The 23,530-nt window shown below is 41.9% G+C and overlaps 2 protein-coding genes across 4 annotated transcripts in view; both read left to right on the top strand.

Moving 5' to 3' along the window:
* Window positions 1-17,422, top strand: part of LOC306703192 (cGMP-dependent protein kinase 1) — a gene marked incomplete at its 5' end in the record, with an annotated part of 81,900 nt that extends 64,478 nt beyond the window's left edge. For 2 of the 3 annotated variants that reach the window (XM_079169067.1, XM_079169065.1), the window contains 11 exons: window positions 5,728-5,793; window positions 7,765-7,839; window positions 12,057-12,153; window positions 12,269-12,408; window positions 12,943-13,032; window positions 13,199-13,340; window positions 13,812-13,975; window positions 14,403-14,525; window positions 14,631-14,693; window positions 14,799-14,865; window positions 14,999-17,422. In XM_079169067.1, the coding sequence (XP_079025193.1) occupies window positions 5,728-5,793; window positions 7,765-7,839; window positions 12,057-12,153; window positions 12,269-12,408; window positions 12,943-13,032; window positions 13,199-13,340; window positions 13,812-13,975; window positions 14,403-14,525; window positions 14,631-14,693; window positions 14,799-14,865; window positions 14,999-15,097 (1,126 nt within the window). In that variant the 3' untranslated portion in view covers window positions 15,098-17,422. Of the gene's footprint in view, window positions 1-5,727; window positions 5,794-7,764; window positions 7,840-12,056; window positions 12,193-12,268; window positions 12,409-12,942; window positions 13,033-13,198; window positions 13,341-13,811; window positions 13,976-14,402; window positions 14,526-14,630; window positions 14,694-14,798; window positions 14,866-14,998 lie in introns of all 3 variants that reach the window. The other variant, XM_079169066.1, reaches the window with a different exon arrangement.
* A 2,125-nt stretch (window positions 17,423-19,547) lies between these two features.
* Window positions 19,548-20,717, top strand: dkk1b (dickkopf WNT signaling pathway inhibitor 1b; the record flags this gene model as incomplete). The annotated part of the gene is made up of 4 exons (XM_079168445.1): window positions 19,548-19,763; window positions 19,884-20,028; window positions 20,201-20,335; window positions 20,452-20,717. 4 exons carry the CDS (start codon window positions 19,548-19,550, stop codon window positions 20,715-20,717), a joined length of 762 nt encoding a protein of 253 aa, XP_079024571.1.
* Window positions 20,718-23,530: the final 2,813 nt, after the last annotated feature.

Genomic DNA, 23,530 nt, shown 5'->3' with positions numbered 1-23,530 from the left:
GGTGTCAGTGTCAGACCACTTCAAGACAAACAATATAGCCCTCTGATTAATGACCCTGAGAGGCTGTGTTGGTGTGTGTATGTTGCTAAAGGTACTGGTGAGAAGATGAGACGTACATTGTTTATACCATAGACAGTGAATAAGAAGTGGACGTAGTCTTTGTGACGTCACCCATTGGTCTGTGGACTGCGGTTTTAAAGCCTCCCCATCTTGGGTTTTGGCCGTCGCCATCTTGGGATTTTTTTGTAACTAGTGAATGGAAGTGACCGTATTTGGACTGCGGAGGAGTGATGTCATGGTAAAAACGCCGTATACAGCTCTGGTAGTGACCTGTCAATCACAAGGTAGCCCGCCCTAAAGCATACCCTGTTTTTCGGTCTATTTTCCTCTAAATGGGACCATCATTTACTAAATGAACTTCATGCAGTTTTGAAGAAGACTAGCGATTGAGACCATAAACTCATGTTTACTGAGGTAATAAATCAAGTTAAGAGTAGGGTCGTCACTTTGGTCCAGACTAAAATATCTAGTGGATGTATCGCTCTAAAATTTTGTACAGACATTTATGGTTTCAAGACGATGTATCCTACTGTATTAAGTGACCCCCTGAGGTGAACCTCTAAGGCCCTCTTAAAGGGCCTTAGAGGTTTTGCACTCTGCAGCTCATGATACCGCTGTCTTGGAAAGGGAGGAGTGAGCCGAGGGGAATTCAGTTGGTTGCAATCTGCCAACACACGGCTAGATACCACCAAGTCCTACACACACTGTGCCTTTTAACCTGTTATCTAGTGCCATCACAAATTGTTTATTTGTCTGATACTTTGGTTCACGACTAAACACAAAAACATGACATTCCCATCAGCCTCGGCTGTACTTTACGTTTTGCTCTAAATATTATCACAGCACGCTAAATGAACCTGTTAAACCGCGGCGTGTAAATATTGTCATTCTAAGCATGTTGGCATGCTTATAAGTTAACATTTAGCTCAGCACAATAGAGGTGCTACCATGACTGTAGAGTATCATTACACCTGGTACGTGCCTTGCACACCATTTTGGCCAGGGCAATCTGCAACACAACGGTCTCATTGAAATCAATGCTACATTTTGAAGTGATGAAGTGCTCATTGGTCTAAATGCTGCTTTGTAGAATCACCCATCTCCCTTCACTCCAAGCCGTACCCTCAGTCTTTTAATACCTCATCCCCCACGAGTCAAAGCTTTACCTTCTGCCATCTGCTATTAACTACAAATCTGTATATTTGCTGTCCGTATGCTCTGTATATTTTAGTTTGCTCTAAAGCATACCATAAACTGAAGACATTTGTTATTTTATACAGCGACTGCTCACAGTTCATACCATTACAGCATGCAAATAAACCAACAACGATTTGAAGCTTGAGAAGTACTTTGTCAAACTGAATCCCATGTTGCCCCTTTTTTTTTGCATGCACAGTTGTTGTGTTGATATCCAAGTATGAACAGGGACTGTTTATTCAGACTTTCCCGCAGACCAAAACTGTATTTCAGATGTTGGAACCCAAGGGAAGATGGGGATGGAGGAGGGGGGGGGGGGGGGGGGGGGGGGGGGGGGGGGCTAGAGACTTGAATTTACAAAATAACTAACAATTATGCCCCATTATGTCAGACTGAAATAATGTTCATACATGAGAAACACTGGTTCCCAGTTAGTGTTTTCATGTGTCAGTGGCAAGCTCAGACATCTTGCGACTCAGGAGTAACCATTCCACATTAGCATTTTCCTCGTGTGTGTGGTTAATCGACAGCATAACGTGTGACTGAAATAATCTTCAGCAGCTAACACTTAAATCTTGGATATGGAAGAGAAAAACAACACAAATGCACCAATCAGGAAGTTTTAAACTCCCTCTGATTGGAATAATCTACCTGTGAATATCCGATCACAATCATCTTTCCACTTGTTAAAAATCACCCTGTCTTCTTATTATTGGATCATATTTCTGTAATAACATCTCTGTAGACCTATGTTTTATAACTTTATTACTTAATGTGATCACTGACTTTAATACTCTCCTATAATCTATGAATGAATGGTCTATTCTCAGTTTGACGTCCTAATTTGTTTTGTCTTATTACTTGATATCTGTTTATTTTGTTTGTTTGTTTTTGTCACATTTGTATCTTTTGAATATCTTGTTTTGTTTTGTGTTAAATGTTTTGTCTAATTGTGCTCATGTTGTATTGTTGTTGAGGCACCTTTTAAAAACGAGATGGTGCATATCAAGGGGTTTGTTCCTAATGAATAATTTCCAGCCAGTGTGAAAGTGGCTGCCTGAAAGAGGATAAATATATTCATATATGTAAAAATGTCTGGTATGGAAAAATTGGAAAGTGGTCATACTTTGCAGTTATGTGTAAAATCGGCAATTTTGTAGTTAATGGGAAACGGCTGCACAAAAGCACTGGCACAGTCATTTACGTAAGTGCTTTAATAGAAATCTGTGACAGGCCCACCTGAACACCTGCCAGTCACAGAGTTGAAGCACAAATTATTGGCTGTGTGTCTCACAGTCACCTCTTGTTCTTGCCCCAGTCCTGACCCCGGCTTCACTTCCCTCACTGCAGTCCCGGAGCTACTGCCCCACTCTCAGCCTCCAAGCCTGTACGTTATTTTCATAACCCCCCTTCCCGGGACACCAGATCACTGTCCCAATTACCAGGTTCATTTCAACTATCTACTGGAAATCAACACCACGGGCTCCCTCCTGTGCACGTCCAAAGGACATTCCAGACACGGCATGCAGCTGTTTTTAGTGCGTCTTTGCTTGTGCATCTGTGTGCGAGTGTGTGTCTGTTTTCCAATGCGTTTTCTTGTTGCGCTGCAATTAACAAGTGCCGAGCCTTCTTTGGCTTAGTGGATGACTTACGCTCATCAGCATGCAAATGAATCATTCTGACACATATTGTTTAGCGATCGTGTTTCCCATAGAACATCGCTAGCATCAACGCAATGGCACCCTGAGTTGTTTTCCTCAGCCACACTCGAGCAGCAGGGGAACAGGTGTAACAAGCTGCTCTCTAACATGAAACCCTTGCGGTCTCTAAAGGATAATTCATGCTTAATCACTATTTCAATATAGCCCAAGTGTTGTGTTGTCTTGTTCCATCACCATGGTAAGGGAATTACCCAAATACTGTATGCTTTCTTTTATGAGACAAATTAACTCGTGTAATAGATTGTTTCTGTAGTGGTAGCTCATTATCACGAGAAAACGGATGCGTTTGTGTCCGATGAGTTGACTCTTGTTTAAATATCGGTCATTTTGAAAATGTGTTGCATAAGCTTCTTAAACTTACAGTTATGACAACAGCTATTTAAAATGATTTAAATCCTTGGCGTTCTTGAATTATTGACTTATAAATTCTCAGAATTTAATAGGCAATCTTGTTTTGTCCTTGGATACGTACAGTATTTGAAATTAATGAAAAAGCTTCTTCAAGTTACTCACCAGGCGGGTCAATTTGTAGAGGTAGGGTCGAAAGCTTTTGAAAAGTGAGTCCACAGCAGGCTGATTCACCGCTGGGACATTACAAGCATTTGTGCCTCAACAGCCCTTAACAGAGCAAGTTGACCCCTTGTTCAGCTTCTGAATATTTCAATAATCATCCACTTATACTAATATTGTTTCTTTTATTTAGTTGCTTTCATTACCACACGGCTAGGAATTCAGCTGGTGAAATAGTTTGAGGGAATGGCATTTGAAGATTTCGGTTTTGGTCACACATTACATTCCCACTCAGTTCAATGCAATTAACAAATTGGATTCCATCTGGTGCCTTCCAGTCATTAGCTTCTCCAACCTCTCAGCTTCATTACCCCACAATACAACTGTGCATACAGCTAAGGACATAATGATAATGTGTGAAGTTCCACTGTGAACCCAAATGTTGTTTAAAATAAATTGTGAGTGTTTTCCAACGGCAGTGAGCAGAACTTTTTACATTCATTAACTCAGCTTTATCATTAAAACAATTCTGCTTATTGAATTACCACTTAAACCAAACTATTATCTTAATCTGACTACTTTGTATTTTTGTGCATACATGTAAACATAGTTAGTGTATATCTGGACATATTTATCTGTTGTTTCTCTATAATTCATTCGTGTTCATTTTGCACTAAAGTTCTTAGTTAAGTGAGGAAATATTCAGCACTTTTCATTCATCAATTGCTTGTGGTTATTTCATATAGACTATTTATTTTACTACCAGAAAAGTTATGAAAGGACCTAAATCAGGATAAAAGATACAGTATTCAACTCCGGTATACAGTTAGGCCAACGTTTATGAGGGTTTCTTATGCCTCCATTTATGAATAACACACATCCAAGAACTTTTCTTCACATCTTCTCTTCCCACCTCAGTCTTGAAAAATCATTCCCACTGACTGTCAATCATCGCGACTATTGTTCCCCAAACAAATCAACACATAATCAATAGTGACAACCACGTTGTGTAACACAGTGTCTTCATCCAAACGGGGACATCAAGTGCTTTCACCCATTAGCCTGGTTATACTGTAAGTGTGCTTATTCACATGCTTTTGAATTCTGTTGTGTGCAAACAGAAGAACAGGTGGAGCGGTGTTTGCCAGAGTATTGTGTTTCAAGAGCATGGATGCCGGCCATATAGTAGCTTATCAGGCATGAATGAAATACTGTATTAGCGATGATAGCCCAATGCATCCTTTGCCCCCGGACAAACACTCCTCTGCACTCGCCTCCTCTGTAGTCCTCACCTTTCAAAATGTGTCGTTCCCCCACCAGCTGTGCCCTTTTATTCAAAGGGGTCAGCCGAAAGAGTGAGGCCGAGTGTATGTGTGTGTGTGTTTGTGCTCGAGAAGGGGGGGTGGGGGGGGGGAGTTTGGAGGAGGGAAGGCAGAGGCGGTTGACATGGCATGAGGAGGAATTGTCACCTCAGCTCATTGAAATAGGCTGCCATGTGTCTGAGTTCAGATCAGATGCAGAGAGTGATTGTCAGCTACTGTCAGCAATTTAATTGAATCAACTTTTGCGAGTCTAGAGCAGAGTCTGTTTTTGGCTTTTTATTTGCTCCCCAATGGGATAATAAATGCATCCAGAGTATGATCTTGTTTTTCTTTTTAAAAGAAAATGGTGCACGGAATAATCTGCTTGTGGGACATCCCCTGAAGAATTTCCCGTCTTTTTGTACTATTTTTGTCTGCGGTAAAGTGGGTAACACTACAATTGGATTGGAGATTAATGTACAAGTACGACAGACGTGTCTTTTGTCGGAGGGCTGCCCCGAGCAGTGCGCTGGTTCAGAGTTAGAGCTCATCCCTTTCGGGACTCCGTGTGCAGAAAGTCTTTCACAGTGAAGGATGGATTCTTGGGATACAGACTCTGAGGACTCGTGCGGTTTGGGCGACTCCTCTGAAGAAGCATCGTCATCAGAGGAAGACGAACTTGATGTCAAATATAATAAAGAGTAATGCCAATCATGCAGCGATGTGTGTTGCCCGTTGACAGTAATGCTTTCATTATGTGCCTTTATGGAGCGAATGGAGTTGAATAACCCATAATTGAAATGCAGGTGTTACGTTTCGACTGTTTCCATCATCGCAGCTCTGATAAAACAGAGCTGTGATTTAATAACAGCCGCACGGTTATTAGATCAAATGTGCCAATTCTGTGCCTGATTGTGTTGTATGTTCTTTTTGTTCAGGGAGGACATCAGGACAGCCAACGTCATCGCAGCAGAGGCAGTCACCTGTCTAGTCATCGACAGAGAGTGAGTATCAATAAAGTTTTCCCTCTAGAAACATAATGACTGTTATACATTATTGATCCTCTTGTTTCATCAGCATTAAAGTGGTCTGCCATGAGCAGCCGTGCAAAACAAGCCCACAAACTCTGCTTTGCTCATCATGATTTCTCGGTGGTACCTTTTACTGAGACATCCACATGAACCCACTTCTGCACCTTATGGATGAACATCGAACACATTTAGTTGTCATTACTTTCAATTTTCAAACTCAAAAAGCATCAAGCTCTCGTGTAAATGTCCAATTTATCCTCCATGATCTAATACATTACATTTCTACAAATGAAATAAACGTGATGTGAGACAGGAATTGTGCATTTTCCAGGATCATGCTTCCCCTTAGCTTCACCTCCAGTGTCTTGTTTGTCCTAACAGGCAATCACATCATCACCAGCTTCTATGTTCAGGACTCACCGAATTCTCATGTAAATTTATCTCATGCAAGTTTTCTAATCATGCAAACAGATAACATTATTAGATTTACTTTTCAAGTAATACCAAGAAGACATGTGTGTTAAATCCCAAATCAACTTCAGCAAAGAATTTTTAGCGTTGCATTGCAGTGGCATGGTGTGACATTTTAACACAATGCTTATCATGTTTTTAGACTTAAAAATGTAGATCCTCAGAAGTGTATCTCCGGTCACTATCTAAGGATTAAGTCCTGTGGTGAGAATAGAGAGACAGATGGATTGGGCGCAGGGAGGAGATGGTATCAGTTTACCCAGGGCCTCCCTCTAGCCTCAGGGAACACGGCATCCTCAGGGCTGACAGAGGGTATAGTGAGCGAGTGAGTCATCTGGCACAGGTGATTATCACTGCCGTTCACTCCGCCTGTCATACGAGCAGCTAATACCCTCACTGCCCCCAGAACTAGCTCATTGTGTGTGTGTTTGTGTCTCCCAGCCAAGACACTTTTGGTGCAGATTCCAAGTTATAGTATTTAAACCTTCTGTGTGCATGTATTCGTTTTCTTTATGTCCGTGCATGTGTGAAGCATCAGAACGAAACGGTGCAGCTTTAGAGGTAAGATGAGGATAATTGCGGGAGAAAACGGAGGAGATGGAGACAGTTGGAAAGAGATGGGGAATGAAAACAAAAGGCAGGGAGTCGCCGATTCACTCCTGCAATAGAGACTGTAAGCAGACAAACACTTTAAGGAAAAGCTCAGCGTGGAAGCAGTCCCAGCTTACAGGCATTACAGTCTCAACAGGAGAAAACACCAGATGTATTACATCGTCTGGCTGACAGCTTGATGAGCCTTGCATGAAAACTATCTTCGTTATTTGTTCTCCTAGGCAGCCATACTTCAGATAGAAATGAGCCCAAGCGTAGTTATTATTTTTCATGTACAAGATCTCCCCAGAAGCGCAACTTCGGAGGATTTTATTTCAGCAAATTAGCCTATTATGTAGCTTGTTATTCTGCAGTCAACCTCTAATCGTAAACTTTCTTTAATGTTTGTATCCTCTGTAGTCATGCTAATAATAATACACTTTCTTCTGGTATATCCAGTGAGAAAATTGTTTCATTCACGATTGTAATTGTATTATTGTCGCCTGAAAAGAACACGTAAAGAACAGAACATATTGTTCTTTCGGTATTATAATATTGGTCATAATACCCGATGACTTTTTTCTTTTAATCCCCCAGCAGGGTATGTTTTCTATTCCATAATTCATTCATTAAAACATTTCTTTGACTTTCTTTTGCCTCACCCACTCATCCCACGTCTGCTATCACACTATTTAACACCTCTTCGAGGTTGCTCCGTCTTCTCATCTCTTCCGCAGTAAATTCAGACTGATGAATATTTAATAGTAACTGGCAGTGTTTTTAATGACAGCACCAGCTACTTATACGGATCGCCTGTAGTGTGCAAACTGCAAAACAAATCCTAAAAGTTTGCCGTTTTAACATTTGCTGTCTGTGTTTCAGTTCATTCAAGCACCTGATTGGAGGTTTGGAGGATGAGTCCAGTAAAGGCCATGAGGATGCTGATGCCAAAGCCAAGTAAGACATGTTATAATTTATTGGTATGCACTAATTCATTAAAATACCCACTATGCAAATATATCTTTTTACTTTGGGCTTGCTTGAGTCATTTTTAGATTCAATAAACCACATAGTGGCTGCCCACCGGCGGCAACACTTTATAAAGAAACATGCTCAAGGCCAACTGTTAATGTATTGTGTCTTACATAACAAGACAATACCCATGTGGCAGGCCAGAAAGCAGAGGCTATGACCTTCGCCTCTATTTCTGGAGGAATTGATAATGTACTCTATTTATCGTTGCTATGGAAACAAGAGAATAGCACTATAGAAGGCACCTTGGCAATGAGGTGGGCATCTTGGGGTACACGCAGCTACATATTGGCATAATCTGATACCTCGCTCACCCGGTGCTACGCCGTGAGCCAAGGTGAGGAGAAACAAGAAGCCGGTAATGACAGATTACAGAGAGCGAGAGAGAAGGAACAGCTTATCGCCCCGGAGAGGAAGAGAGAGAGACGTAGATGGAGGGACTAAGGGAGGAGAGAACAACACGGGGGACAAAGCAGGTCAGACTTCTGTCCGACGCTTTGGATTTCTAGCTGACTGCCGAGTGTGTCAGTCATCTTTTGCGAGTCAGTGGAATTTAGTCAGCAGAGAGCGGAACATAGCACTGTGTTGGACAGAGGCACTTAAAAAAAAAGAGAGAGACAATGGGGGGCTGGTATAATGGTAGGGGTTTGGTTTTTGCCTGTGGCATTCAGCCCCGGCCAGGTCCCCCTTATGGCTCACTACCACTGATGATTTCCAGCAAATATGTGTGCTAGAAGGAGACCTGCGGTGTGCATACCCCATCCCCCCCTAGGCCTGTAGGGAAGCTGATTTAAGACTGATTTCATGCAAATGAGCAACACATCATGGCCATTTGTAACCTTGTAATCAACCCTATTTGCTACAGAAGTTTATCTAAAAAAGAAAAAGCCACTCTCCCTCTGCTCCCGACACATGAAAGACATTTCCACCCTGATTAAGGTATCTTTCCCTGCTGTGTGTGTGTGTGTGTGTCGTCTCTCGCTGGCGCTCCCCGCCCGACAGAGCACATTTGTTTCTTGGTGAGGAAAGCCTGACTCAGGATCCCACAGTGATGGAAACTATCTCTAATTGGTCACAGCGGATGAGCACCATGCAGCAGTATTCTATACTATACAGCAAACTACTACAGCTGCTCTCTGTGAGGTTGACAGGTCTTTTCTTCAAAGACTACCTCGCTGCTGTGCTATATGTGCACGTTGCTTTTGATCAGGTCGCTGCTTCTCTCTGCAGGAGAGGAGCCCCACGCTACAGAAAGTAGAGCCAACACATCAGTCACTGTTGAAATGTTTTACATTTCGCCATGCATAAAGCACAGATTTAAGTATAGTTTAGTGGAAGGCAAGATGAGAGTTTGTAGATGAGAGAAAAAAGATTACGTTATCTTATCTAAATTCCCCTATCTTGAATACAATTGCAAAAGTCTTTAAAACATTGGGCCGTGGGTTACAGCTCCTCTGACCTCAAACTGCAACAGCCCTGGTTTGAATCTGTTCAGGGATATTGTTGCATTTCATTCCTGCAAACTTCTGTTTCCTGGTTCTCAAATTCAAAAAGAAATTTAAACTATCCTCTGATAGGTCAACAGCTGCTTTTGTTTTCCATTATTTTGTGATGAACTTTATCTTGTTTTCCTTTCAAACTGTCAATGAAATGTCTCAAATCTAAGTTTATGAAACTTGCAGAATGTCCTGTATTTAGTATAAATACTTTGCTTTCCACTCACTGCTAATCATGGCCCGTCCAGCATGATGAAGATTGATGAGAAAATACGAACCCAGTATGACTCACCACGTCCAGTGTCTGTTGAGCAGGTGTAGCAGTTCAATAAGCGAGAATTACTGGTAAATAAAAGTGACATTTAATGAGAGTCAGCTTTAAGGTCAGAGATGCTGTCTTCTCCTCTTTCCTCTCCCTTGAGTCAGGCTACAGCGAAGGAAATGAGGATAATAGCACACACACACACACACACACACACACACACACACACACACACACACAGACACACACATACACACTCTCACACACTTAGACACATGGGGATTGCATCATTTTTATGATCTCATCCGTTCACTGATACAGATCATCACCCACTGGGGCGCTATTGACCTGCATAGGAACACTTTGTATTGTAGTGCTAGTAACAGATTTTCTACTAAACAGTAATAAGTTACAGTCCAACTTCATGTAAGGCACCTCAGAATACACAAAGGCCTATATGTAACGTACTAGGGTTCAATTCTATTGTCTTCGAAAAGGGACAATGTGCATTAATTCATACAAATGTAAATGTACACGAGTTAGCTGAAAGGCTAGTTTTCATTTGCAGTTACTTTGCCTGATGTTGTTAGGAATACTAGAATAATAATTCAAATATACAAAAAAAACATACTACATAAAATTACATTATTGTAGGATGCAGCTGAGTTCTGTGTTAGTTTTACACGGTCATGGTAACATCTATTTCTGTATGGTCTCAGTCACACTGGATCTACTCGCCAGTATCATATTCCACAGACCTTCAGCCATGGACATAGACGAGTGAGGTTCTGAAAAAAATCTATGCGAGTGTTTGTGTTGCCAATTTTGTAAATATTCTCCACAATACATCGACTACCAGAGAGCCTACGTGTCCTCGGCTGAGACATTGAGCTAAGGGAAATGTTTTTCCTCTAACAAAACTATTAAACATTCCCATTCATTGCAATGCTCTGATAACTTCACCAGCTGGTTTCAAGGTTGTCACATTGTATTCACTTAAAGAAGAGTTCATCCATAGCACAGAATAGAGTGAGTATTTACCTTGAAGCTCCTTATGGAGCAATGCTGCCATCTGTTGGCCAGATCCTACTATTACTTTAAAACCTTTTTAATGGCCTGCATGATGTAAAATGATCCCCTCATTCCTGACCAATTTATATCGAGACAGAATTTATGAGACCTCCCTCATTATGGGCGCTCGTAAGTCCATGTATGCGCACGTGTCATGCATCACGATCTCATTAATAATCCTGTTCCACACGCAGGAATGCGTATACCCTCGGTTGCATCTCTCCATCCTTTTGTTAAGCAGAGCATATTTGCGGATTTGACGTGTTTTCTGGGCCTGCTTCCAGGTGATGGGAGGGGAGGAAAAGATGAAAGGATCACCTCCAAATTTTAAGTTGTAGTGCCTATTTAAACACAAATAAACAGTGACTGTCCTAGAAACCCGATGTGTTTCTGAGAAACATCGTGGCTCAGTGACCTGCCAACACATGCCCTCACGGTGCCCGCTGGTATGCAGCTTAGGGAAAAAGGTTTTGTTGTCCTGGCTTGCAGTGTAACCGATGTATCTGGTGGATCTGGTGGAGTAAAATCCTCTTTCCACATCTCAAATGGCCACATGAGCTCAGAGTACATGTCTCATTTGCCATTTTTTTTTTTTTATCAAATTCGAACCCAGAACTGAATCATTGTTTAACTTTTATGTAAATAAACTTAATCCCTGCCGCAACATGGAGGAAGACTTCTGTTTTATCTAAACAATTATTCCTTGTAGGGGTATTTTTTGGTAAATGTCCACCAGTGGAATACGGCTGTGTGGCTTTTGGTTAAGAAAAGGTCTGATGTTGAGGGCGATAGTCTGTTCTGACTGACCCAGAAAAGGCTGTCCGGGCTCAGAACTGTCGTAAGCCCACTGATCCAGAGACTGAGCTGATGAAACTCTGTCTGCATCACACGAGGAAGCAATCTTTTTCTCCTGACATGAGCAGGTCTGTAGTGCCATGTTGGGGTATTCGGTGGCAGAGCCGGCGCATGTCTTCAGAGCCAGATGAGTAGTGAGCTTGTGTGGCGGACGTCCCATCTTTGTTTTTGTTTTTCTATCAAGCCAGGGGACTGTATGTGTTCAAAGAGAGGTCAAAGTGGTTTACCAGAGGACTAAACTCAAACACATCCTGTTCCCATTGATACAATCCACATCCTCAATAACATCCTTGTTAGATTACTCTGAGTTAAGCCCTCTAAGATTTGCAAACAAATGAGCACACGGATATTTTGTCTCAGGTTGTTGAAAGTGGATTATCTCTTCTTTCATCCTTCAGCTCATCTCTAATCCTTTTCCTATTCTGTCTTTTTTCCCCCGTCTTTTCTCGGCACCACAGATATGAAGCGGAGAATGCGTTTTTCTTCAACCTCAACCTAGCTGACTTCAACATCATCGACACTCTGGGAGTCGGTGGATTCGGCCGCGTTGAGCTGGTGGGGGAGCGCTGCACATTGACAGGAACATCTTCGCAAGTCGCCCGAGCAAGCTGCGCGGGTTAATGTGCGGCCCCATCTTTGTGTTTCAATGTCTTTCTTTTCCTCACTGCAGGTTCAGCTCAAGAGCGACGAGAACAAAACCTTCGCCATGAAGATCCTGAAGAAGCGGCACATTGTCGACACAAGACAGCAGGAGCACATCCGTTCAGAGAAACTCATCATGCAGGAGGCCCACTCTGACTTCATTGTTAGGTACACCCCCTGAGCAGCTTCATTGACTGGTTTTTTTTCTCCATTCATGTCACAAGAATCAGTGCTTTTTTTTTGCCTCAGAGGACCTGATTCTTTGAGTGCTTGTGTGTCTTAATTGTGATGCTCATGTGATGCTCATGTGTTGTCTTCTCTGCGTATGCTGGCAGATGCTTGAATCTCTTGTGACCCTGAAAGAAAATAAGAAGGCACATGAGAGTTGTTTTTACTCTACATTATACAGTGAAAGGTATCTAAAGGTATAGTAGTATCAACAAAACGGCTCTATTTCTGGCCATATAAAGATGGGTACCTGAGGCATTTGACTGGAGGTTGCATTTGTGTTAATAAAATAATTACATTCAAAAGCATTCATACAGATTTTTTATTTAGATGTACTGTGCGCATACTAGTGTCAGCAATCATTTTGTAAGAGTTTAATTTTGGAATATTAATTAATTGCACTTATCCGACTAGATATTCACAGCTTTTGTATTTAAAAGCTGTTTTCGGTAACATTGGCTTATGTGTTTTCAGACTCTATAGAACATTCAAGGACAGCAAGTACCTCTACATGCTGATGGAGGCTTGTTTAGGAGGAGAGTTGTGGACCATTCTTCGAGACCGGTAAGCTTCTTTTTCACCAGCTCAGATACGAGTGAATTGTTTCAGCTGTGTCGTGTTTCCGTTCGTGTGAGTGATGCTAACCTGTAAGTACAGCGACATGAATGGAGTTTCAGTGACAGTAATAGTCCTGAAACCTCAAGTATCTGTTGTCCTGCTGTGTTGCCAGGGGTTCATTTGAGGACTCAACCACCAGGTTTTACACGGCTTGTGTGGTGGAGGCCTTCGCCTACCTGCATTCCAAAGGAATCATCTACAGAGACCTCAAACCAGAGAACCTTATTTTGGACCACAGGGGATATGCCAAACTGGTAAGAGACCATTAAGGGATTACGACCCAAAGAAATTGCCTTTTCTGTGTCTTTTGTGAGAGAAATATCATCTTCCTATAATGTTACCATGGATTAGCAAATGAAACTTGTACACTTGCCTCGTGTTGGCAGCAAAGAAAAGTATAATTAAACTATAAAGAAAAGTATAATTGAGGATTAGTCGAGTTCTGTGTTTTTTGGGGTTCCGCCACTCCTCTCCTGCTGGAGAAACCAGTTTGTTGCTTTTGGCAGAGCAGCAAGCAGCTGCTCAACTCTTTCTATCCATCATGTCAAAGCATCAAGTGAAAACTGCAACACTGAAATGATTACACCATTTCCAACTTTGCCATTAATTAGACACAAGAATGTACATGATCTGATACAAATTAGGAAGACATTGTTACGACATGAATTCATATTCCTGTTGAACTTCATCTGACTGACGGAAAAGAAAACCTTTCTTCTTCTTAGGTCGACTTTGGCTTCGCCAAGAAGATCGGATTTGGAAAGAAAACGTGGACCTTCTGTGGGACGCCGGAGTATGTAGCACCAGAGATCATTCTGAACAAGGGCCATGACATCTCAGCCGACTACTGGTCTCTAGGAATCCTCATGTTTGAGCTCTTAACTGGCAGGTACACACAAGCCCGGGCATGCCCATAAAACTCATATCTTAAAGAAACAGTGTGTGGAATTTAGGGGGATTTGTTGGTAGAAATAAAATGGTGTTGATAACGATGTTTTCATTAGTGTATAATCTCGTGAAACTAAGAATCGTCGTGTTTTCTGTAGCTCAGAATGAGCCGTTTACATCTACATAGCGAGCAGGTCCTCTTCACTCAGTCAGTCGTGTTTCTACAGTAGCCCAGAGCTGACAAACCAAACACTGGCTCTAGAGAGGGGAGTACCTGAAAGCCATCATAGTTCTCCAACACGTTTGTAAAGGGAGGGGGGAGTAGAGGGGTATTCAGTTTACAATCTGCAACCTCACCACTAGATGCCACCAAATACAATGAATGAAATACTATTAAGAAGACAACAATCTTTGCCTCTGTTATGTAGCCCTCCATTCTCTGGCCCTGATCCTATGAAAACCTACAACATCATCTTGAGAGGCATCGACATGATCGAATTTCCAAAGAAAATTACCAAAAATGCTGCCAACCTAATTAAAAAGCTATGCAGGTGAGTGCCGGCGCTTCCGGCTATAGTTGAAGCTCAGCGTAATTCACTTAAGTGGTCTGTGTGCTGAATCATCATATGTTTTTCTTTTTTTTTTTTCCATTGCAGGGATAATCCTTCTGAACGACTGGGAAACTTGAAAAATGGTGTCAAAGACATTCAAAAGCACAAGTAAGCCTGTCTTTAAATTATTATAATCATCTTATTTAATCATTTCTCCCAGTATAACTGTGTAGTAACACATGGAATTAAGAAGCAATGCTGTTTTTCCTTTAGATGGTTTGAGGGCTTTAACTGGGAGGGCTTGAAGAAGGGGACATTGACTCCTCCTATCGTCCCTAATGTAAGTGCACACCACTGATACTCCTCATCATTTTCTTTCTAGTTGCTCTTTTGTAATTAATCTCACATTCAAAATACATATTTTTTCTGCTTCTTTAGTCGTTCTGTGAACAATTCTTCTGTCTTTCCACCAGGTCACATCAGCTGTTGACACAAGTAACTTTGACAGCTTCCCAGAGGACAACGAGGACCCGCCTCCTGATGACAACTCCGGCTGGGACGTTGACTTTTGAAGTCCTCCTCTCGACTTAAAACCAAAAGAAACTCTTCTTTTGTTGGCTTGGAGGCCGTCTTGAGGACATGGTTGTGTTGTAAAAAAAAAAAGAAAACTGCTTTAAAAAGAAAGAGAGGATATGGAAAAGAAGATAAACGGATGGATGGCAAACCCTCTGGGTCACCGATATGCCTTTATTTCACTGTGGCTCTGGAACAAGCATTTATTATGGCACTTCTTCAGTGTTGTCTTACACTCGGCTCTAAAGGCAAAGAAAGTGCAGGGATACACACATATACACACAACAAAGGCTGATAATGGAGCCAGGTTTTCCCTTTGAAACGGGGAAAGATGTCTAGCGGGTGGATGAATGCTCGATAGTTTGTCTAGGTTTTGGTTCTAGGATAAATAAGAGTGTGAAAAATGTGGACTGCTCAAAAAGAGAGGAGGCCGATGATTGTTATCTTTTTTTTTTTTGTGTTTGTTTCTCCGCAATATTTGATGAAATGTGTGGAGGGTTTAAGATGTCACTGCAGTTGCTCCCTGGTTTCTGACGCGCAGCTGCTTGCTGCAATCTCCGATACTTTCCAGAGGTCTACACACCACAGTTTGCAAGTAAAACTGGTATCAAGTGCTCAAGACTAACCTGAATGTCTCTGATTATCTTCTAATTTAACATCCGCGTGGCATACAGAATGCTCGGGACCTTGTATTTGAATTTACATTCACACACACAGGACCACAGCAAAATTAAATACTTTCTATGAGATTAACCTTGAAAAGCACAAACACTGTGCATTCAGTGGAAAGAGACACTTAAAAGTGCCCTGCTCAATATTTAATGAAACACACCAACACACATTAAATAGTAGCTGGTATTTCCATGAAGCAATGTGTCATTATGCACTTAAGACCATTAACTGAACAATAAATTAGCAGTTACAGCTAATTTTAAGCTTCATTGGATGAAGTTACACTCTTTTTTTTGTTATTTAATATGCTTTTAATCACTCATATGAATGCTTCTCTACCAACATACTTCTTAATTTTGTTTTTAAATCACCCAAATGCCTCGTCCTCAGTTTGCCCCTGTATAGTTCTGACATAACTGTGAACATGGTTTCAATGTATTTGGTGCTGTTGATAAATTATAGTAAGCGATGGTGAAATGACAGTACTGGCTTTTGTTTTGTAAAGTGTTTTTTTGTGCTCGATTCCTTTGTGACGTACTTGACTTCCCTCTTTAGAAAATTGGAGACGTTGTGTCAATTTGTAAACTTGAGTGAAGATTTGTTTGAAATCACTTGACACCATGTTACATTGTGCTAAGAGGTATTCTCGAGGTTTTTAAACAGGTTGAGTTCATCCATATAAATTAACAATCCTCACCTTGAGAGGCGAAAGACCAGATTCACGTTGACTTAACTTCATCTTACGGATATTTAAAAAAATGTCTCCTAAAAACAAAGAAGAAAGAATGATGGGCAGATTATATTGTTTTAAAACTCACAACTTTGACCACTAGCTCCACGATCTCTCACCCAGCTCATCACCTCATGTCCAAAAATCAAATCATTAAATCTAAAGAAATGTAAGTGCCTTAAATCAATGGCATACAAAATTTACATCACGAGTCCTATTCGATGCTGCATGAACACATATACACCTCAAAAAAACGTGTGTGTCCTCTTAGATGGCTGCTTCTCATCCTTTTGTTATATCTAATAAATACATTAATCACCATGGAAAGAGAATTTCATTTGATGGCTGACAAAACTGCATATGAAATACAATTCCTGCTTTCTGCTTTTGATTTCTCTCACAGGAACATTATTATATTAAATCATGGAGAAAGAAAATAGATCATACCTGATACGCCTGCAATGACATGCTTGTCTCTACATTCTAAAATGGTCTCATGAAGTCGACCACAACTGGCCTGATATAAAGTGAACTGTGAATCAAAGCTCGGAGGGACCATCCATCACCTGTTTCAGTCACGAAATTGTGAGCATGTAGAGAAAGCGAGAATGATTTGCAGTTTGGAACATTTCACGGATTGGAAAAGCATTATTCCTCTTTACCACTGTTGACAATCATTGATGGCATGATGGCATTAATCGTAATGTATCATCATCCAAATTCTCATTCTATAACAGCTTCAACTCATATTTCATCCCAGGAAGCCAAACAGACCGACACACTTACATTTACGTGATATAAATCGTTGAATGATGCCGATGGAGAGCTAAGGAATCTTAGTTCTGTGGGTATACCATAAGTATTTTTGCTGTATTACGGGCAGGTTATGTTTATCACAACGCCTTATGTATGCCATCACTTTACAAACCACTGGTTTTGAGTCTTATATTGACCGCCTTCTGCAATGTTACCTGATATTTGCCTTGTGTTATGTTGTTTATTCTGCTGTAAATTCATTTTGCAGAGTGCCACCTGTAAGATTTTTGAAATTATAGAGTAAAAAACAATACTTTTGAGTGCTGTCTGTCTCTTACGTTATTTTAAACAACTCGGATGCGTGACTGAAAGTGGGTGCTGTGGTGATGTTACAGTTTGCTCGTTGCCACGAGAGGGAGCTGCAGGTAAGACGGATCTCCCTCGAACCAGCTCCGCCTGATGTGAACCGGTTAAAAGTTGCCTGAGATCTAGTAATCGGTGCTTGGGTTATTGTCATCCACTTACTGGTAAGTGCAGATGATTCAGCTTCTCTGGTCGCGGTGTTATTCGCACAACAGATCTGTTGGGGGGGGACAGGGAAGTGGCTTCAGTCATAACAACAGGGTGACACCTCTGCGAGATCAAAGGGGATCAAAGTGCATCAAAGGAGCTCACCTTACCAGCACTGACATTTAGTAAAGTGGAGATAAAAGCTCCACTTCAAAAGACATACAGCAATTCAAACGTGCAAAGTGCCACAGTGTGTTTGTCAGGTGTCTATGGCGCATCTCTCGCTCTCTCCCTCTCTCGCACACACACACACATACACACATCCTCACACTCAAACGTAAGCTACGTGACCAGCAGATGACGTCCAAGTGCCAAGAAATCTTCATAGATACACTAAAGGACTCGTTTCCCATCACGAACTTCAGCACCTGGATATCGGGAACTAAAAAAAACAAAAAACAAAGTGAGTCCTAGAATGCGGTTTCACTTCCCAGGAGCGAATTAAGCAATTTAACATCACTGCTTAATAAGCAAAATGTGACTTAATTCAAGAGCACATAAAAAGGGTGGAATTATCTGACTTGGATGGTGGTTGGTGGACTTTTAAGACTTGTTTGGAATATTTCAGGCTGCGCATTTCTTCCAGCCGAGGAGCCCGAAGGGTCAGAGAGCGGGACAGATCAGAGTTGCCTTTAATCTCAAAGTGCCAGTCAACCCTGAAAGGCCTCGCCACGGAAGTCCATTAATTCGGTAAACTTTTCACACCCCTTAATGGTCTGCATATCCCACACATTGATGTCCGCCACTGGTGTAATCAAGCACACTTTGGAGGATAATTGCCCCCTTTGCAATCAGAAGGATCAAATGAAGTAGACCCAGTTAATCGACGCGAGGAACTTCAATCGCTGCCTTCACACAGCCGAAGGGTAGCATGCTACTTGAATGTCAAAGAAAACTAGTATAACCAAACAGCTTTTTTTTTTTATAAAGAAGCGCCACGGAGCTCATGAAGAAAGAAACCATCCCTCATTTTGAGTTTCTGTCACAGCTATAAAGAGAAATCACGTTTAAATGCTGCTGCAATATTTTGCAGCAGATGCACTTGTTGTTTTAAGTTAATTTAGTCAGAAAGTCATTAAAATAAACTAGAATTAATAAATGGCGAACTGTTTGCTCCAATGTTTTTGGAAAAACAAATGAAAAGTCGTCATCTGAATAAGTGATTTTTTTTGTCTCATGAATGTTTTGTTTGGAAACAAACCCATATTATATTATAGGAGTTATATCACTGCGATGAGACTATTGCATTTGTTTTCCTGCTCTTAAGTCAGTGTTGAAACAAAACAAAACTGGTGGACCATGACAACATTTTTTATTTACATTTTTTTGTAGAAATTCCTGTCTGCACATACTTTTCTTTTATTTAGTGATGGTAATACATACTTTGCAGGTCATTATCATTACACACACACACATTGTGAAACGCAGTCCTGTGTGGGGAGAATGGATGGCCATTTCCGTACAGTGGGGCTCTCTTTGAAATTCCACCCCTCCGCCTTTGTTGTGCTCAGCGAGGGGCGGGAAGACAAACAGGTCCACATGTATAAAGAGATCATCCCAGGACTGTGAGGCAGGAGGCTCCGACAGCATCGTGCCGACAACTCTCTGGAAACGTTGTGATTCAGGATTCAAGGGCCCTTTGGACTTTGTCACACAGCAAAACAGACGGGATCTTTTTTTCTCCGTGTTTTGACAACACCGCAGTATTTAACAGGAGAATCATGCTGTTACCGACAGCGCATCGCTTCTTGGCTGTGTGTCTCACGCTGTTTGGATATCTTGGGGACGTTTACGCGGGTACAGTCCTGGTGAACTCCAATGCCATCAAAAACTTGCCCGGTGCTTCGGGTGGCAAAGGCGCCGAAACCGTCAGTCCGAGTCCGCGCACCTCACCCTCCGGTAGCATGGCACACAAATTACCCGGGGACACCTTGCAGGTAATTCGCTTTCCCGTGCGTAAAAGTCAGTTCTGCGCGCCGGGACGAAAGTTAACGCTTGTGTAACGTTTTATATTTAATATCAAATGACACGCTGCTTTTGTTTCTATCAACCTTTAGCAGTCAGTTGTTTGCACGGATGATGAAGACTGTGGAGGTGATGAATTCTGCAACGACGCCCGCGGCGCCTGTCTGCCCTGCCGTAAGAGCCGGAAGCGTTGCGCACGGGACTCCATGTGTTGCGCAGGAAGCCGCTGCAGCAATGGTGAGCAGAGGCATCCCATCCGAAATAATTACTGACATTCATAATGTTAACAATTTGTTGATGATACATTCTGATAGTTGGGAATAGTTTGCGTGTAGTCACACTGTCTGGATGTTTACTGACTGTGGTAAATACAGAGCTGAACTGAATTTTCTTCTTTTTACCATTCTAGGTGTTTGCCAGGCAAATGACATCGACAGTACAGATGCATCCATCATCACAGGCTGGCAGAAACACAACAACACTCTGGAGCATCACGCCAAGAAGCCCACTACTGCCCACAGCAATCAGCCTCATACTTCAAAAGGTGAGTGTCCTGTTAAGAATGATCCGTCTTTATTACATAAAAAGAAACCCAGCACAAGCTGTTTTTTAGTAACGTCTGTTTCATGTAACATACTTTCATCTCCCTTCTATCTCCAGGCCAGGAGGGGGATACTTGCCTGAGATCTGCTGACTGCTCTGAGAGTCTGTGCTGTGCCAGACACTTCTGGTCCCGCATCTGTAAGCCCGTGCTGACGGTGGGCCAGGTGTGTACGCGCCACCGCAGGAAAGGCACCCACGGCCTGGAGCTGTTCCAGCGCTGTGACTGTGGCGACGGTCTGGCCTGCCGACCAGAGAAAGGAGAGCGAGACCACAGTGTCAGCAGGACAGCAGCCCGGAACCTACACACCTGTCAGAGACGCTGACGCCAAAGCGTGCACACACACACAGAGTCATAAATACACACTCACACACACATACACACCCCCAGTCAGCAAACCCGCAAATCAGTCACAGACACTGACAAACACTTTTTAGCCTTCCACACACCAGAGATGCTGACACACACACACACACACACGCATTGACACCCAACACCGAAGACATTCTTTCCTGCCAAAGTTGCTGACACAAACAGCACCCGGAAGGATAGACATGATTCCTGGAAAAGTGATACACCCAGAGGGATGCAACAGTGCAAGACGGACTGATCCAATTCCCCGTCAACAAATGAGGAGTCGGAAGTTAGGAAGTGACATTTCAGAAGTCTTGGGAAGATCGATACAAGTCGTCGGTAATGGCAGAGCTGTTTTGTTTCTCTTTTTATGGAACTTCAAGCCTCAGTTATTGCAGTAAATTACTGTATTGTAAATATTATCCTGAAGGTGGCACTTAATTGAGCTATTAAATTCTGTCAACACTATGCTGCATGCTTTGTAAATGTGTTATGTATATTGTTTTTTATAAGAAAATGTTATAAATAGAAAATTTGAATATATTTGTTTTTATTAAACATCATGTGATAACCGTACTCCTTCTTTCTGCCCATCATTTATTGGCAGTAGTCTTCGGATCTACTGTGTAAAAAACAAAAGTAAAAACAAAATAAATGTCTTTTGGGAAATTATTTCAGTGAGGTTTCACTCAAAATGTCTTGAATATAAAGTCTTCTGCAGCAGGCTCCAAACAATTTAGTCCAAATATTCAGCTGGTACAAGTGGGAAATGTTTCTCGCAATATAACAACCCCCCCCCCCCCCCCTTTCTGGAAAGCAAGAGTTATTTGAACAATCACTTGATGGTGTTTAACTCGTAGCCCAAAATTCTCAAATCAGTGGTTGAGGCTGAGTGGATGGTTTACATGTTTGGCCCAGATATTCTTCTCAGACTCACTACACACAGTTGCTGGAATATGTGCAGACAAACACTCTGAACACATACTTACAACAAACTTTGATGAGTCATTACTGGAGCCTCAGCTGGCCACATCCTGCTATAGAAACAGATGATGGTCCATCAGGGCTATGTCATCAGACTAAAACAGGACAGGATGCTGACATATCCAATGATAACTGCAAAGGGGGTAATAACAAAGTATGTGTGCCCTGGCCAGTGTTTGCCACCTAACCCTTTGGTGTTGCTGGCTAGTTTCTAATTATACTATTACTTCCCTGCCTTCATGTGCAGCAGAGCAGATAGCTAGCTATCCAAACTAAAGCCTCTAATTACTTCATCTTACACAATCTACACAAGGATTCATGAAATGAGCTGCACCTCAGTTTTTGTGATGCAACAACAACAAAAAAAAGGATCTTGGTTTCTCATTCGATCCAATTGCTCAGCACACCCCGTTTCCTGGCTGTTGTGCGGCGGCTGTGCTCTAATGTGTAGGCTAAGAATCCACCCAAATACACCATGGTGTCTGTAATTAGACCTGTTTAGATTAGAAGATGGCGAGGGAATTACTGTACTTTCTTCTTGATTCTCATGTCAGATCAAAAGGAGCACAAGGCGCTGTTGATATCTGACCGAGCCAGATAACCTCTTCATCTGTTTACTTCCACAGACATTCATTTGAAGTTTGTCAAAGGAAGACACGGCGAGGTTGAATCTGACGTGTTTAAAAGTAACTCATGTCACGTAGTCAAGTGCTTTAATTAAGTATAATTCGGAGGTACTTGTACTTAACTTGTGCTTTCCCTATTTAAGCTACTTTATACTTCTTAAGTACATTGGAGAGGGACACCGTGTACTTTTTTCACCACAACATTTATCTGGCGGCTGCTACTACCGGTTACATAGCAGATAGATTTTTTAGAAAAGTTATAATGAGCCTATAAAATACAATGCATTGTATAACAGCACGTTAAACTGCCCAACAGTAATAGCAGTAATAGTTGAAATTAGCTGTTTACATGTAAATGCATGTGTAATAATAACACACCATTGCAATATATGATAATATAACACTGCCAGGAGCCATTCTACCTGAGAATGGTGTTTATCATTTTGCTGAGAAATACTTAAAAACTATCACCGAAGTTACATATGGGAATTCTACTTGTAATAGGGTATTTTTTACACTGTGTTATTGAAACTGTTACTGAAATAGTGGATCTGAATACTTGCTCCACTGTTGAAGACTGATGCATTGACAAAGAGGCAGGCAGACATACAGAGACACACTCCATTTAAACAATTTAGTGTCCATTCTTCAGAGTAATTAAGAGTAATGGGAGCATTGTCAGCAGTACAATATACCATGCAGGCTCGGCCAAGTCATGTTTGTGGGGGTCCTGGAATCTGCGTGTGTGTGTGTGTGCCTGTCATCATTACACCAACCACAGGCTAACACAGGCCACAGGCATGTGCCCTAACTCCAGCAAGGCCAGGGTGTGTGTGTCTCACACACACACACACACACACACACACACACACACACACACACACACACACACACACACACACACGCACACAGCTACGGTACATTTAGTGGACTCCAGAGAAACAACAGCAACAACATCTGCATCCACGATAACAGACGCACACAACCATGTCCCCACATGCCACCTCACAGCGATTACACATATACAAACAAGTTTACTCGTGTCCACACATGTACACACACATTCACACACCTTTACACGGTAAGGGCAAATCTTGGGGTGTGAGAGGTTTAGAATAACATGCCCGGCAAAACAATGGCATCCCTACCAACAACATTTAGTCATGTCATACCA

This window comes from Pholis gunnellus, assembly GCF_910591455.1.
Source record: "Pholis gunnellus genome assembly, chromosome: 11".
Taxonomy (NCBI): Eukaryota; Metazoa; Chordata; class Actinopteri; order Perciformes; family Pholidae; genus Pholis; species Pholis gunnellus.
This window is presented reverse-complemented; position numbering and strand designations above follow the sequence as displayed.